At 58.0% G+C, this 16,861-nt stretch overlaps 1 protein-coding gene across 1 annotated transcript in view; it reads right to left on the reverse strand.

Moving 5' to 3' along the window:
• Window positions 1-5,824: 5,824 nt before the first annotated feature.
• LAMC3 (laminin subunit gamma 3) overlaps window positions 5,825-16,861 on the reverse strand; it is a 45,339-nt gene continuing 34,302 nt past the window's right edge. Inside the window, exons 17-28 of the mRNA XM_065418858.1 lie at window positions 16,543-16,721; window positions 15,723-15,843; window positions 14,578-14,783; window positions 13,928-14,004; window positions 12,916-13,050; window positions 12,316-12,460; window positions 11,478-11,630; window positions 10,692-10,794; window positions 9,522-9,721; window positions 8,221-8,367; window positions 7,792-7,891; window positions 5,825-6,075 (exon numbers count right to left, since the gene is read on the reverse strand). Of these exons, the coding sequence (XP_065274930.1) occupies window positions 5,825-6,075; window positions 7,792-7,891; window positions 8,221-8,367; window positions 9,522-9,721; window positions 10,692-10,794; window positions 11,478-11,630; window positions 12,316-12,460; window positions 12,916-13,050; window positions 13,928-14,004; window positions 14,578-14,783; window positions 15,723-15,843; window positions 16,543-16,721 (1,817 nt within the window). The remainder of the gene's footprint in view (window positions 6,076-7,791; window positions 7,892-8,220; window positions 8,368-9,521; window positions 9,722-10,691; window positions 10,795-11,477; window positions 11,631-12,315; window positions 12,461-12,915; window positions 13,051-13,927; window positions 14,005-14,577; window positions 14,784-15,722; window positions 15,844-16,542; window positions 16,722-16,861) is intronic.

Here is a 16,861-nt window from a genome sequence, read left to right on the forward strand (position 1 = left end):
GATCCCTGAATGGCCCCCTCAAGGATTGACCTCACAACTCCTGGGTTTAGCAGGCCAATGCTCAAACCACTGAGCTATCCCTCCCCCCTGTTGTCAATGGCACATTAGAAAGTGTGACCATTTCCATTTGCAACCCCAGTGCTGGTTGGTGGTGTTCCCTAAGGGTGAGTGCCCACAACTTGGAGAAGAATCGCAACAAACAGCTGGAAGCATAGCGCCAGGCATGGCAACAAGGTGCAATTCAAGCATCACAACTAGGCAAATGGCTCCATCATGGCCAGTGTGCGGAACTTTAGTGTTAGTCTTTAAGGTGCCACCAGACTCCTTGTTGTTTTTGTAGATACAGACTAACACGGCTACCCCCTGATACTTGACATAGTGTGCGGAACGTTGTTCTTCCCAAATTGGGCTCCAGAGTCACGCGAAGACCCACTGGTATGAAATATGATTGTCTGCGTTGGCCTAGAAGTCGAGGTGACGAGCATCACGCTGCTTCCGGAGCACCAGGCCATGTCTCCTGTCCCTCAGCTCTTTCTCCATCAGCCCCTGGGCTCACTCAGCCACTTTCCTCATGGCAGTTCAGCAAGCCCCTGTTACATGTGCTCCGCTCAGAGCTGCGCCACACAGGAGCACCAATAGCTTGGCCAGTACATGTGCCCCCAAAGAACAGCCAGAGTAGTAGGGTCTGAGCCCTAGAGGATTCAACCCCTGAGCTCCGAATGCAGGGACTTCTCATCCGGATTTATTTTCATCCCGTGAAAACAAATTATTCTCATGAGGACAAGGGGCTGGTGGCCCAGAGTGCTGGAATCCAGAGCAGATTGGTCACTGGTGAGATGAGTTTGGGGAGCTCAGCCTGCTCCCTTGTAGTCCTTTGTCCATATCAAACAAAAAAAACAAACCCAACAAACTGTTTGGCACAATTGCAAGATGCTTCCTCGCCCAGACCTGAAACAAAAGGCCAGGAGTGGGATATCAGGGACTGCTGCCGATTAGAATTGATGGCCATCAGTACAGCTAGGAGAGGGGGGCAGGACTGGGATATATCGCAGGGGGTGCAGTGGTAAGGATTGAGGTGCATCAGCAAAGCTGGGGAAACACAGTGGGGTGGGGAGAATCTTGCCCAGCACCCACCTGCAGGTTAGTCCCCATGCTGGATTCCAGCCCATTTCACTCTCCCATTTTCGTAACCACTCAGATCCCCACTAATAACAATACTGTTTATTTTAATTAAAGAAAATAAACGAAACAATAAGAGTTTGGGCGAGTCCCTTGGAATGGCTGCTGCCTGGAGAAGCCAAGTCTGAGTCACCAGCTGGAAGCCAAAAACCATCTCTTAGGAGAGGTGTCCTGTTTTTGGATTGAAAGTCGAGGGACGGGGGGGGGGGGGGGCTGAGGGCCACACCTCCACCCTGCACGTACTTTCAATTATTCTAGCATTTGCTCCCTCTCCTGGTCTGCCCCCTTGACGTCGGCATCCAACTCACCCCCCTCAGATGGCTCCTTGAAACACCCAGCTTCCAGCAAGCCTTTCAGAACTGACCTCTGCAAGATACTGGCACCTGTTCATTCCAGCACACCAGGAATTAAAGGCCCTATACACCGAGGACCTGATTCTCCCTGCCTTGCATCTTATGAGAGTCGGTAAGTAGATCTTATCTATCCAAGGTACTTATGTGACCCTCGCTCACTGTAGTATCCGAGCACCTCCCAACACCCCGTGATGTAGGGCATCCCCATTTAGAGATGCAGAACTGAGGCAGAAAGATTAAAGCCCAGATTCTGATTTCAGTGGAAGTCAAGAGTCTAAATACCTTTGAAGATCTGGGCCTCAGTGACTTTCCTAAGACCCCCACCAGAAATCTGTGCCAGCGCAGGGTGTTGAACTCAGGCCTCCCAAGTCCCAGACTAGGGCTCTAACCCCATTCCCTTCTATTCCATTATTACACGGTGCTCAGGATTAGCTAACGCTGTCTTTGCCCACTAACAGAGCTGTGCCCCACGTATGGATCAAACTGACAGGAACCGACTGGGTTTTAACAGCAGGCTGAAAGCGTTGGGAAGGGAAAAGCCTCCCTCTAGTGTCCGCAGTGTGGGAGTGATGCTGCATCCAGCCAATGCAGGCCAGAGAGAGGGGTTTGTCGGGGGGAGCCAGGCGCCTCGGGATTGCAGGGAATGCTGGGCCAAGTCTGGACAGCAGCATGGGGAGCTTCAGGGACTGGGGTCGAACAGTCCCAGCAGATCCTTAATATGCCCTGTTGCACCCTGCAGTGTGTCGTGGGTCCCTGGGGTGTGTGTGGAGTGTTCAGGGCTGCTAGGAGAGGCACACAAGCACACAGTGTTCCTGGTACCTGCCCAGGAGAGACCCAGGGACCCATCCCCTTTGTGGGAGTGAGCGTTTGGGTCTTGGAACGTTGGACAGCTACCCCCAGAGCTGCTAGCCTGCATCCCTCCAACCTTGACTCTCTCCACTCTGGCTTCCTCCTGCTCCGCTCCACTCCTGCTGCTCTCAGCTAGGTCGCTAAACCTCCCTCCTGGCCCTGTTCCACCCTCCTCCTCACTGACCTCTGCTGTTCAGACCCTCCCTGCTGAAAATGTGCCCCTCCCTTGACTTTCATGGCTCCATCCTCTCCTGCTAATTCCTTTGGCATCTCATCCGGTGTGTCCCCCCCCTCCTCTCTTCAGGGAGCGTCCCCACAAGGCTCCGGCCTTGGCCCTCTCCTTTGCTCATGCGATGGCTTTTTTATGAATAATCTCCACTCACACAGCTTCAGCTCCCGTCTTTAACTCACAGATCCACCTCCCCTCCCGACCTGCCAACCTCCTGCTCCCCCTAACCCCACATCTTGGCCAGTGGGCCTCTTTTGGATGTCGTCTTATGGATGGACTTGTCATCAATTGGTGCTGGGTTCCCTTCAAACATCCCGCCCCCTGCCCATCTCTGTCATTCAACACATCACCCTCCTCCCTGTCCCTTGCCCACCCTATCCTGCACACTAACAGTATGGGCCTTCTGTTCTCACAATAGACTGGGGTATGTGTCCAGACCACACGTGTGTTATCACTTCCTGCAACCTGCACCAGCCTTCTGCAGGTTGCATTTGCTCCATTCCTAGGAAGTATCTGCAGGAGGAACTGGGATTTGCAGGACTCCTTTTTCTAAAGCTAACGGGAGAGAGCTGGGGTGCTCTGCAGCTGATAGCAGTGTCTTTATGAACCCAGGAGGGTATGTTCCTTTCCACGCCTCCACTGGGGACTGGCTATACAGCCCTAGCCTGGTTAGTGCACTACACGGCACACGGAACCAGGAAGGGTGCAAAGTAACACAAGGATGTCTAGTGTATCAATGGGAAACTACAAGAACACAGATGGTGCAAACCGTAGCATTGTCTGAGTCAGTAATTAGCCAACCACCCCGTGGTGCTGTGCTGCAGAAGTGCCGTCTTTCAGAGATGCCATGAAACTGAGCTCCCAAACCCTTATGGTCATTAAAGATCCCAGGACACTTTTTTCAAGAACAGGATGTGTTAACCCTAGTGTCCTGGCCAGAATCTCCAGTCACATCCTGCCTCCCTAAATTCCCCCTGCGGTTGCAATTGGATACTGGGGTTTTTACTTCCTCTCCTAAACTGTTGTGCCATTTTACTGTGAGCTGTTAAACAGCTGCCACTTTCCACCCCAGAAGCAGCTGCACTTCACTGTTAGGTGAGGTCATTCTTGTAAGGCTTTCCTTTACAGAACCCTGAGAGCCTGCTGGAGCACAGATGTTAGAGGTATGTCATGTATTTCCCCCACACACACACACAACTACCAGCTGTTTTATAGCCCATGAACTGCAGTACACACAGAATGTAACATACGTATTATATTAAGATTTTTTTTTTAATGGATACAGCTACAAGCACATAGCATCAGCTAAGAAAACAGGTCTCTGGAGAGGCCGGGAAGGCGGGTGAATCACGTCTTCTTCAGCACTGGGCAGGTGGCAACGGCTTGACATTTCTCTAACAGCAGCGTGTGTGTGTGTGCGGATTGAAGATGCCCAGTTGTTTTCCTAGGGAGGCAAATATGTGGCTATTTGTCCAGGCCTCCCAGCCAAGCTGGAATCGTGCTGTGCTCGCTTTGCAACAACTGTTGTGCTTTCACAGAGCTGTCCTTGGGCAGGGAGTGGGGGAGAGTCTGACAACACCCAGCTGGGGCTTTCTTCTCCAGTGCCAGCTTTTGTGCAGAGGCGAGAACGAGCTGGTGTCTTCTGGGAAAGGAACAGGCCCTGTGGCACTTCCAGAGAGCTGGGCCATTGGGGCGAGGGGGGATCCACAATCCGCTCCAGCAGCCTTGCAAAAAGGGTTGACAGGTGGCTCTAGCTATCTGACTATCTGTTAGTCTTAAAGGTGCCACAGGACTCTCTGTTGCTTTTTACAGATCCAGACTAACACGGCTCCCCCTCTGATCCTCTAGCTAACCCAGTTTCTAATAGTGTGAATGGCACCAAAGCACATTAGAATCAGGTTAAAAAGCAAGCCAGAAGCAGGCCCCTAGGCTCTAGCATGATCTTACTTACACCAGTGGAAAATCAGGAGTCATGCCCCTGGAGTTATGCTACTGCAAAACCAGTGTGAATGAGAGCAGAAGGGGTTAGATCTCTCTTATCTAATGTACAGCTTGGCTCCAAGCTGGACCAACCCATTAGAGGAAGGGGAAAACGGTGAACATTGCCCGCTTCAGAGGAGCATTCTATCTGTAGCCGTGCCCTGCAAGTGATCCCAGCTATTAGGAATTACAGTCAAGCTTTAGCCAGGTGCCACTGGACTTGCGAGCGTCACTCCAGATCCATCTACCACAGCTGCAAATCCTGAGGCAACTGCCCAGCTCTTCATCGCTTCGCCTTTCCCGGTAGGGAGGGCAAGGGGATGCCAACGAGCTGCTGGGAATTACGGGCTGCAGCCAAGCTGAGCTTGAGAGCAGGGGTGTCGGGGATGCAGCCGCAAGAGCGAACATAGGCCGTGGCTAGTGACACTCCCCCCTGCCGACGTATTGAGTGGGATGGTGCCATCTACACAGAGACCATGGCATTGGGCCATTCACACCCCGAGTGCACTGAGATACGCGGTGCCCCAGGGGATGCCAATAGCACAGCTGCTACGGACCACCTTGGCAGAGCTGTGAAAGCACAAGAGGCAGGGCATGGCCCATCCCTCGCACCTCAACCAGGTTAAGGCTTCTGCTGCTCTTGCACTGATGCCCATTACAACCAACGCTGTTGTGATGGCAGGATCCTTAGAGCAGGCAGTTGTGTGCGTCCCCCATAGGGGGCAGCACTGAGCCCTCTCTCAGTCCCACACCCCCACGGCGAGCTCTTTCTTCGATGGTCCCCCATTCTATTCAGGTGGCGCTATGGTCCACCAGCCCATAGTGCGTGAGCACCTCCCAGCAGAGCATGGAATGACGTGACTAGCATCCGGCACAGGTGTATATGTTTCGAAGGCCAGTGGAAGAAGCGGAAGGTGGGTTGGCCTGGGGATGGACCTTAGTTCCTGCGGGAGTTTGTTCCACCGTCTGGGGTTGGCTCCCAAGACGGCTCTGGCTCCGGCGTGGACAAGCTTTACCCTTTGGACTGGGAGGTCCGCTGGGCCTGCGGCGCGGAGCTGGGGGCTGCGGTCCTTGTCCCAGAACTTTAGACAGAGACCTTGCCCCGCTGTTCTGTGGGAAGGCAGCGTAAGAGCGGAGGGCAGGTTTGAGGTGCTCATCAGTGAGCCGGGGGATGTGCATTGCTCTGCAGTTCCTTGTGGAGGTGGGGGCAATGGGGGTTGTCCATGGGGCCCGCTCACTGCCAGCTCGAGCAGCCCTCCGGCAGGCTCTGTAGAACCTCCTCCAGGTTCTGCTTGTCGGCTCTGATCTCCTGAAGGTCGCTCTCGAATGCCTGGATCTTCTGCCGCTGCTGCTCTGCCTCCCGCTGCAGATGGCTCAGTTTCCTCTCCAGGGTTCCGGGCCTGGCCAGGCGCAGCCACAGGCGGTCCAGCTGGAGACGGTTGGTGCTCAGCACAGTGTCTGTGTGCGTGTCCTGCTCCAAGTTGCCTGGGTGAGATGAAGAGGGGAGAACAGTGAGGGAGGAGGCAGAGAGCCCCAGCAGCCCTGTGTGGAGCCGGGCCGAAGGGGCTTTAGACAGATGCTGGGCTCACGCCTCAGGGGTGGGAATGAATTGAAAGGGTATAAAGGGAGTTGGAAGCTCCCAGGTACTGCAAAGAACGAAGGGGGGCGGTTAACGGAAACATGGCTCCCTACAGCACTGGGAACAGCCTTGTGGTACCTGGGCACCATCCTCACCCTGCATTGCCTTGCTCTGACCCTGGGCAAGTGATTTCACATTCCCTTCCCGCACCTGTGGCATGGGAATAGTGATCGCCCCCCGCCCCGGCAAAGCACTTGGAGATCTATGGCTTGGACGTGGAATGTCCTCAGCGCTGGGGAAACCTGACCGTGAAATTGACTCACCACAGCGAGCAAAGCCAACCAGGCTAGTTTCACTGCTCAGACTAAGCTAAATGCTGAAAAAGACACTAACAACATCCAGAGGGAGAAGTCTGTTTACTCTTGGGCCCCGGCTGAGATCACAGCCTCACTGTGCTAGGCACTGTACATGCACACACTGGGAGAGGACGTCCTTGTCCCAATGAGCTTAGAGCCTACAGAGGCAAGACAGGCGAAGGGTGGGAGGGGAAACAGAGCCCCCAAGAGTGGCAGTGGCTTGGCCAAGTTTGGCTGTTGAAACCCCTTTGGGTTCAGTAAGCTCTGGTGTTTTCAGTGACAGAGTTTTGTCTCCCCTCTTCCACTCCGCCCCAGATCTCTGTAATGTAAATTAAAAACATCAAATAAAAAGATATAAAACATCCCGTTTCCTTGTGTGCCCCAAACTCCTGGCTTGGTAGGAAGCCTGACTCATTGCTGGCTGCCCTCCCCGACACTCCACCCAGGCCATAGCTGACCCCACAGTTACAGTCTGTTCTCACCACTGAGGAGCCAACTGGGGGGGGGGGGGGGGGAAACCCAAGCAAATCCAGCAGCTAGGTCCAGAGGCCAGGACAAAAGGCAGCTCTGGATGTGGATTGTGCATCAGCCAGTCCCGTTCTTTTAGCGACTCAGGAGGCCAATGACAACATTGGGAGAGAAGTGCTCTCCTTGGCTGCATCAGCAGCAACTCTCAAGAAAGTGCAGGCTTAAAAAAGAAAAGTATAGCACTGCCCTTTACTGGCGAAAACTGGAATTGCACACGGTGCGGCATGCTGAGAGCAAGTGGAGATAGATTCTCCTTTCGCTCAAGTGGTTGGGGCTGTGGTTTCGGAGCAAGAAGCTGTGGGTTTGATCCCTGCTGTGGCTATCGAGGTCCTAGTGACCACGATGTATAGCAGAGACTCAGCTGTGGCATCCTAGGTGGCTACAGATCTGTTGTAATAAACATAGGGCCAAGATCCCAACTTGAATTGCAGCATCTAAGTAAACAGAGGTGCCCAAACTGGATTTGGCTCACAGAGAGGAGCTATCGCTGAGGGATTCCAGTAGGCCAAGCTTCGCAGCAGCATTGCCCTCTGAGGTCCCACTAGGACATTTATCCCTCAGGACATTTCTTCAAGATCAGGATGGTGGAAGCTTTCACGGCGTTCCAGGCAGCACATGCTGCTGGGGTGGAGCTGTCCCAATGACTGTACAACAGGGTCGACATACAGCTGGGTGGATCAGAGGGCTTCAGTGCCCAGGAAGGGGATGTGCCACCAGCACACCGGGGTGGGTTCTTACCTAGGCTGCTGAGCAGGTTATTCAGGGTCTCAATGTCCATCTCCAGGGAGCTCTGGGCTTCTCTGAGGCTCTTCTTAGCTTCACTCATCCCTGTCCTCACCTTCCAACACAGACACGGAGGTGCATTAGCCACACCCAAGATCACAAACCATATGGAGGATTCTTGCTGCCAGTGCCAACAGATCAGCCCCATGTGGGTGATCCCATGGATGGCATCCCGGCATGCGTGTGGGGGATTCTCCAGAGTATGCCACATGTGCCTTGCATGCCATGGTGCCCTGGGGTTTCTTGGACAGAGCCTCAGTCCAAACAAATTGCTGAGATTTCCAGCTTTGCGCCTGCCCTCAGAATCAATGCTGTGGGAGCAGGGGGGCAGGTCATGAGAGGAAAGGGGGACTCTTACCCACAGTCCTATGGGACACAGCTCACCTGGTGAGACGCCTCTAGCTCTTCCCCGAGCTCCTCGGACACGTGCTCCTGCCTTGAGATTTCTGCCAGGGTTACGTTGACGCGCTTGGCGAGCTCACTGGCACGCTTGCGTTCCCGCTTCCCTTCCCTCAGCGCAGCCTGGGACCTCTGCACGGCGTGGGCAGCAAATGGTTACAAAGGGGAAGGATCGGTAGGAGTTGGCTTTTGCATAGCTCCTCTCCCGTCCCATGCCCTCCTTTTGCTGAGACAGGACGTCCTCTTAGAGAGGCTATTGACAGTAGCCCAGACCCCACCATCGAACAACAAGAGCCCCCCGGTCACTCACCTGGTGGCGTAAGCGAAGGCTCCGTAAGGGGGATGCTGAGCTCGGTGAGCGCATGCACCAGCCCTGCCCTCCTGACACAGGAACTCAAGTTGGACTTGAGAGGCAAGTTAGCCAGAGCATGAGACATGCTGCAAAGCCAGCCCAGCATGACTGACAATCCCTGCTCGAGAGAGGGCCTTGGATCTAAAAGGCAAGGGCTGCTGCATGCCAGGAGGCGGGGCTGTGTGGGGATCAGGGGGGCTGCAGGTTAGAATCAAGGCTGAGTGGCAGAAGGGGTTCTGAACTGCTCTTAGGAAAGACAGAGGGTGCTGCCAGTCAGGTTGGGGGCGCATTGGCAGAGCTGGGAGGGGGGATCCTGTACCAGGGCAGCAGGGGGCGCTGCAGGTCAGGATGGGGGTGCATTGGCAGAGCTGGGGGGGATCCTGTACCAGGGCAGCAGGGGGGGCTGCAGGTCAGGATGGGGGCACTTTGGCAGAGCTGGGGGGGATCCTGTACCAGGCCAGCAGGGGGTGTTGCAGGTCAGGATGGGGGTGCATTGGCAGAGCAGGAGGCGTGGATCCTGTACCAGGGCAGCAGGGGGGCTGCAGGTCAGGATGGGGGCACATTGGCAGAGCTGGGGGCGTGGATCCTGTACCAGGGCAGCAGGGGGCACTGCAGGTCAGGATGGGGGTGCATTGGCAGAACTGGGGGGATCCTGTACCAGGGCAACAGGGGGCGCTGCCGGTCAGGATGGGGGTGCATTGGCAGAGCTGGGGGCGTGGATCCTGTACCAGGGCAGCAGGGGGCACTGCCGGCCAGGATGGGGCGCAATGGCAGAGCTATGCTGGGGAAGCCTGTGCAGCATCTCTCCACATTAAGCCTGACTCCAGCTCCCCCTTCACTTGCCATGTGCCAGTCTCCCGGCAAGCCCTGCTTAGGCTTGTACTGCCCCCCTCTCTATGCATCACCCCCTCGGTTGAGCACCAGCCTTGCAAACCTTGGAGCTCTCCCTGGCGACTCCCTCTGCTTCTCTGACCGTCTTCTTGGCTGCGGTGGAGACAGACACAGTGTTTCCCAGCATCCTCTCTGCCTGTCTGATCTTCTTCTGGGCATCCACGATCACTCTGTCCCGGACGATGGCCAGCTTCCTGCTCATGGCGGCCTGCCCCTTCTGACGCACAAACACCCTCTTCCCCCCTGCAGACAAAGGCAGCGTTCAAGAGAACGGGCCCCTCCACCCCAGCTTGCACTGGTGTAGCCTCCTGGACATCAAGGGAGTTAATCCTGATCTACGCCGGGGCCAACAAGAGGAGAATCAGGCTCAACAGAACCAGAGCGAGAACCCCAGCAACCTCCAGGCATTAGAATCTCCCTGGAAACAGGCGGAGACAAAACCAACCTTCCCCTCCCAGCATCAAAGCAGGAGGGAAATAAATCCATCCTCAAACTGTAATGGGGAGCCAGCCGAGCTGGAGGACTGGTAATGGCCTCTGCACCTCATTGCCTCTAGGTCACTGGTTTAAAGGCTGCCAGACGTCACACGTCGGTCTATCCCATGACGCCCCGAGAAAGGAGGTAGAGGAGCCTCCGTTCAGTGGATGGGAGCCCATTGCATCACCGTCGGCAGCCTCAGCACAGAGAGCAGGAACGGAATGGGCTGGCACGGCCCCACTCCATGTAGGGAGAAGGGCGGCGTGGGGAAGTTGGCGCTGGTGCTCTCAGGTGGTACCTGTTCTAGCAGCCTCTGAGAGGTTTTAACCCCCACGGCTTGACAGACGCCACCCCGTCCAGCCCCATCTGCTGCAGTACAGTGTGGGGAGGGACGCCCCGCCAGCGCGTCAGTGTTTGACTGATCGGAAACGAGAGTGGAGCCACGTGCACCCCACCCCCCCGGTCAGGTCCCATTCTCGGTGCTGGGAGTCCCCGTCGCTGCAGAGAGCAGATCAGAGAACTCCCTGCTGGCAATGCAGAAAAGGTCCCGCTGTCCCTGCTCCATCTGCATTAGCCTCGGACTCCGGCAGGGGCTCTGAACTCCATGGGGCTGAGCACGGTGGAGGCCCCGTGTGTCCCCCTGCAAGGCAGGGTTGGCACTTCCCACCCCCTGGCTCTGCTGGGATAAGCGGGGGGAGCTGAGCTCTGGTGAGATGCTTTGGGCAGCGATTGTTACCTTCCAAGCTGGACAGCAGGGACTTTGCTTCAGAGACCACGGCCTTTCCGTGCGAAACTGACGAGGCTGCCAGAGTCCGGGCAGCATCAACCCCCTTCCGCAGCTGCCGGGGAAGGAGAGGCAGGAGTGAGATCGAGGGGCGTGAGGGCATCTCACCGGGGGAGCCTTCCTGCTGATCCGACAATGCTATTCAGAGACTGCTTGGGTGGGTTTTCTATAGGGAGGAGAGTGGGGGGGGGGCAAGACGTGTTCTGAGCTGACTCTAGGGGACCTAGGCACTGCCCTCTGCATCTGAGAGCCCTACAGGGCCCAGGGCCCAGAACTATGCCCGGCTTCAAATGTTCCGGCTCCAATTCTGCCCTGGCCTGCCTGGATGAACCCCCAGTAAAGGGTTTTTTGGCGGGGGGGGGGTGTCTCTGCCCTCCCTGCCCCTGTTCCTCGCCCCTGAGTGGGCTCAGCAGGGCAAGCCCAGGTGCCAGGGAGGTCGGGCTCATCCAGTTCTCTGTGGCCAAAAGGGCTGCAGCAGGAGGCAGGGCCTAGAGAGAGGGTAGGGTGTGTGGGAGAGGAAGGGATGAGGGAAACTCCGGGCTCCTGCTGGGATGCAAAGGCCTCTGTCCCCGGAAAGGAGGGAGAATCTCACTCTCCCCATTCCTGTCTGCATTGGTGGGTGCAGATGGATGCAGATGAATTATCACCCCGCAGCCTAAATCAGTGGCAGGCTCCGAGTTTGCCAGGAAAGTGGCTCCCCGGTTTCAGCCCACGGCCACCTTTCCCTGAGACACTCGCCTGCTGAAACTGCTGAGCCCTGTGCAGCTCCGGGCGCGGCGCGGCCATCAGAGAGTCCCGCGCATCCAGGACCAGGCGCTCTTTCGCCTCCACCCCCTGCTCCAGCTCCATCAGCTCCCGCGTCAGGGCTCCGGTTTGCACCACTAGGGAGCGCTGTGGGATCAGGCACCAAAACAGCTTGGTCAGAAAGCGGATGCTACGGGGAGGGGGCATCTCCCATTGCTCCAAGCCCCCGGCATCAGAGAGGGAGGGAATGAGCTCAGAGGAAGGATCTCTAGTGGTCAGAGCACAGAACAGCGAGTCAGGAGACCTGGGCTCTGTTCCTGGCTTAAAGTGGGGATAATATTCAGCCACCCCAAAAGGCCCCTAGAGGCAGGGGAGCTCTGAGCTGCTGCAGCACTTAGGCACCTTCTCAGGCTGGGAACTGCCCCCTTCCCTCCCTGGCCAGCCAGCACCTGGGGATGGAGAAAGGCCGTGCTAGCTGCACTACTATCACCCCCACGGTCACACCAGAGGTGGTCCAGACTGTCCCTTGGCTGGCTCAGCACAAAGGCAGCGAGCAAGTGTCTTCATCTCTCCTGTGCCTCAACTGCCCGCCCCCCCCCCCCCCGCCTCACAGGGGTGTGAGGATACAATCCAGGCACAAGTGGGAGGTGCCCAGATACCACAGTGATCTAGACAAATGACTCGGCCATGGAGCCTCAACCTCCCTTTCACCCTAGAGGGGCCCTGCTGGGTTGGGACTGGGGCACGCTGCCGGGTGGGACCCGTCTGAGTCTCCAGCAGGACTCCCCAGGCCTGCAGTCGTTAGCATTTGCAAGTCCTAAGGGCTGCCCACCAGCTGTGGCGCATCGAGCTTCGAGAGGTTCTTTGCCATGTCTGCGTTAGCTTGGCGGATGGATGCAAAGGTTCTCTTGGCCTCAGCTACCACCTCCAGCATGCCAGCAGCCAGCTCCTCCTGCGCCCGCTGGATTTCCTGGTACCTAAACAGAAGGGGCGCAAGACAAACCTGTGATCTCGCAGGCGAAAGGACACAGTGAGCTGGCAGTTGGCCAGGCATGCAGGGCTCAGGGGATTGCTGGTGTAGGGGGTCCCCTCTAGCCTGCTGGGTTTGAGGCTGGTCCAGACTGATCGTGACCTGGGAACCAGCACTACCCGATGGCACTTTGGTGGCTTGTGTGCAACGAGTTTGGTGGGTCTCAGCCCAGGTGTCCACAGCACAAACCCACCACAACCAACCCCCTTGTTGGCAGGCTTGGCAAAGAGGCCACGGACTGAATGGGCCATGCAGACAGCTCCCCTCTTGCCCCTAGCGGGGGTCCCTGGCAGCTGGGGTTGAGGCACATTGGGTGGGGAAACCTGGGCAGGTCTAGAGGGCTCCTGTACCACACTGCCATGCCGGCACTCAGCTCCCATAGACACACTGCTGGTCTCATACCGGTCTTCCAGCTCTCTCCTGCGCTCCAGGCTAGCGCTGTCCTCCAGGGTGCTCTGCAGGAGAGCGTAGCTGGTGTTGGAAGCGAGCAGGGCTCTCCTGGCCACAGACTCCAGCTCTGCTGCTGCGTCCCCGTGACTGCAGAGAGATGCTATCAGATGTGAGCCCTGAGGTTACGCCCCAGAAACAGGGCCTAGATGGGCTCTAAGCTCGTGCTGTCAGTCTGGCCTGAGCTCTCTGTCTCAGGCGACAGAACTCGATCAGGTCGGCTGGATCGTCACTATTCACCCGACACCCGCAGCAAGACCGGAACGATTCCAGCGAGGATGCACGAGGCCGAATGGCATCCAGCTCCCGGCTCCAGAGCCGCACGGTGCCTGTTGGGCTCCTTGCTCCAGTGGCTGGAGCCCAGAAGGAGGGCAGGTGGCGTGACCACCCCTCGCCTGCACCTCTCTGCTCTAACAGAGGACAACGTGGTCCAGAGCGTGCCTGCGTCACTGCACGGTCCATGCACTTGGCTGATTACTGAGAACTCTCCCTGCACGGGTGCTTAGAGCACACAGGACGAGAGCAGGTACCTGTCCTGAGAGCTTCTCTCTGCCTCAGGCACAACACATGGGTCAGCAGACCAGGAGGCATGAGGATGGTCAATGAGCAGCTCAGAGCAAGGGATCCACAGGAGGACTGGCTTTAAGGATGGAGGTTCGGGGGGGGGGAGTTGCTTCCAAGAGTGAGGGGGAGCCTGAAAAGAGGCGGGAGGCTGAGTCGGGGGAGGAGGAAGAGAGGGAACGGCCGCAGAGATACAGGCAGGGGCAGAGCCTTGGAGAGAAAACACAGAGCAGGGAAGCCAGCGCGCGGATTGGAGGAGGAGGAGGTGTCAGAGTGAGTGAGGCGAACACGTTTTGAACAGACTGCGGGAGGTGTGCCCCTGTGCGCACGCGGACATGATGCATGGGTGTGAATATGCAGGCATCTGGGTGTGCATCTATGTGCACGCATGTCCAAAGTGCGGTACCTGGCAGCCAGCGCCCGGGACTCCAGTGCGAGGCGACTCCAGCTGGTGGGCTGCTGGGAAACGTCATGAGGAATTACCTTAAAAAAAACCCATATAAAACAAGAATGTGAAACCCCAGGGTTCAGCCCCCAGGTCCCCTCTGTGGGGACAGCACTGTACCCACTACCAGTGGCTAGGGCTGGGCAGGCTCCTTCCATGTCACCTTCTGGGTGAGTCTTGCCGGATGGCTCTGAATGTGCCTTCCTAGGGCTCTCCCCAGCCTTCCTGGTGGGAAGAACAACCCGCCGCACCCCCACATCAGGATCTCATGCGGGGGGGCGGCAGAGTCACTGGACGGATTTCCCCTGGATTAGAAAGAGAGCAAAGGAAGAAATCTCACCCCAGGTTCACTGCACCTGGAGGGCTGCAAGGTTGAAAGGTCACCCAGGGGGGTGGGGCGCTGTGTTTGCCAACTGGTGCTGCTCCTTTACCGGAGGAGCAGGTCACGGATTCAGGTCCTACTGCACCCTACGAGCCTGGCCCCTGCCGGGCTGGGAAAGGAACAAGGGCCTTCCCTGGTGGGGCACCAGCACCTAGCAGGGCTCAGAGTCATTTTATGCCGCGGGAGAGGGATTGAGAGAAGCCCAGCGTGCTGGGCTTGAGCCAGGCACCATTGTCGCTAGCGTAGCCGCAGCCTGCTGGAGCTCCCGCTGCGTGGACCGCAGCACGGCGCTGATTTCCGACAGGAGGACGCAGGTTTTCTCGTCACCGCCACTGGCGCAGCCCACGGTCCCGCTGACGTTCCTCAGCCGACCCCACGCGGTGCCCACTGAGCCCTCCAGCTGGGCAACCTGCTCCAGGAACAGCGCCTTGGCATCTGCAAGCAGCACAGGGAGAGCTCTCCTGCAGCCATCACCCCTTCCCTCGGGGGGAGCCCCGTGCTGATGCATTGCCGTCTCCTGCCCCGGGGAGGGGAGTGGCGCTCTGGCCCAGAGGGCGCATGCTCACATGGCAAGCAGGACGTCGTCCCCAGCCTAACAGGTTCTAAGGCCGGGGGGTTCTGATGACAGACAGTTGGATTCCTCCACTACACCTAAGTCCACCCTCTTGAGCCCTCCTTCACAATTCCCCTCCCTGGGCAGTCCCCAGATACCTGTGGCCATTAATCCTCCCGGCACTGAGTCGTTACTGAGCCCAGCTCTGCACATTTACCCCGCGGGTCCCTCCAGCCACCTCATCCTCTTCTCTGAGCCCCCTGCAGTTTGTCAGGATCTGCCTGGTAACGTGAGGCCCACAGCTGTTGCACAGCCCGGGGACAAGATCTTTAAGGCAGCGCAGGGGCGGGTTCCCACGGCTCAGCACCCACAACTGCAGCCAGATTTCCAAGCATGCGCCGCCCCCAGCAGCCCCACAGTGACATCGGCAGGTAGACTTCGAACAGAGGGCTCCGGCAGTGCACCGAGCTGTTGGGCAAAGGTCCCACTGACTCCAGTGTCTGACGGGGAACGACGCCCTTCTCTGCTCTGGCCCCCACTGACTGGAGGAGCACTGGGATCCCCTCTGTACACGAGGGACGCGTTCTTCTGCACTGGGCGGCTGGCCCTCACATTGCTCTCGAGCGACCCCCTCAGGCCACATGAACGTGTGGCAGAACCAGGCTCTGGAGGGAGCCCCCATCTATGTGGCTCTTACGCTGCCTTCGTCCCCATCGCCCCCGAGCGCCGTGGAGAGTAACCAGTGTGCACCGCTCCTCTCCCAGGGCCCCCCCTGCACTGACCCCAGGAGAGGAGCCTCCCCTGACTCTGCCCCTCCCTACCTGGCAGCTGGTCTCCTCGGGGCTCCTCTCCTAGCGCTGGGTAACGGGTCCGGGGGCTGCTGCAGTCTGGTTTCTGCAGCCGCGCCTCCATCTGCTGCAGCTTGGCCTTCAGCTTGTCAGCCTGCGAGGGCAATGGGGCGTTTCAGAGAGGACGGCTTGTGGCGCACAGGCGAGGCAGCCTACAGGGCCAAGGCAGAGTGGTGTGTGGGCAGGGATAGGGTGGTGCTTTGGGCCAGGCTGAGCAGGGCGGTATATAGGACAGGGGGGCATATAGGAAAATATAGGGTAGGTATATAGGGCCAGGGCAAGGTAGAGTAAAGGGCCGGGGCCCACAAAGCGATGGCACTTGGAAGAGGGCACAGCACATGGGGGTTAGGGAACGGTAGTGTGGGGGACGGGGGGGCATGAGAAAGAGGGGAGCAAATGCGGCTCTGAGTACGAAGGGCTGTCAGGGTGGGTCAGGGGTGCGCAGGGCAAAGGGGATTCTAGGCAGGCGTGTGCAGAGAAAGCAGGGGGCTCTGGGGCAGGGGAGGGTCAGCACAGTCAAGGAGGCAGGGGAGGGGGGTCAGATTCGTAATGGTCCAAGCCAGGAGGGTCCCTTCTAGTCTGACCTGCTGCATATCACAGGCCACAGCATTCCATCCAGACACCCTGGACTGATCCCTGAGGAGAGCGGGGTGCCTGGGGTGCTGCTAAAGGGCCTGGACAGGCAGGGGGACCGAAGCTCTGGCCCTGGAGGAAGCCTGCGAGGAGGGGGTGGCTCCTGACTCTGCAATCCCCTTGGCAGGGGGCGTGGCAGGAGGGAGGGCGGGTGCCGTACCTCGTCCTTCACCAGGCCGTAGCAGATAGGACACTCCTGGCACAGAGACCGCTCCGGGGCGTAGAAGTAGTTCACCTCGCACCGATCGCACTTGTAGCCCACAAAGCCCCTCCTGCAGACGCACGTGCTGTTCTCGTGGCACTGTGGGGTGACGGCGCCCAGCGGGGAGCAGTTGCAGGCTGCACACAAGGGACAGCAGGGTCAGGGGACAGCAGCAGGCACAAGCCAGACCCCAGGTGTAGGCGACCCAAGGTAGAGGCGGGGCGCTGCGTCCCTGCCAGCGTCCAAGTCAGTCCATGGACCGGAGCCATGACCAGTA

The sequence above is a fragment of the Emys orbicularis genome, chromosome 18, assembly GCF_028017835.1.
Source record: "Emys orbicularis isolate rEmyOrb1 chromosome 18, rEmyOrb1.hap1, whole genome shotgun sequence".
In the NCBI taxonomy this organism is placed as follows: domain Eukaryota; kingdom Metazoa; phylum Chordata; order Testudines; family Emydidae; genus Emys; species Emys orbicularis.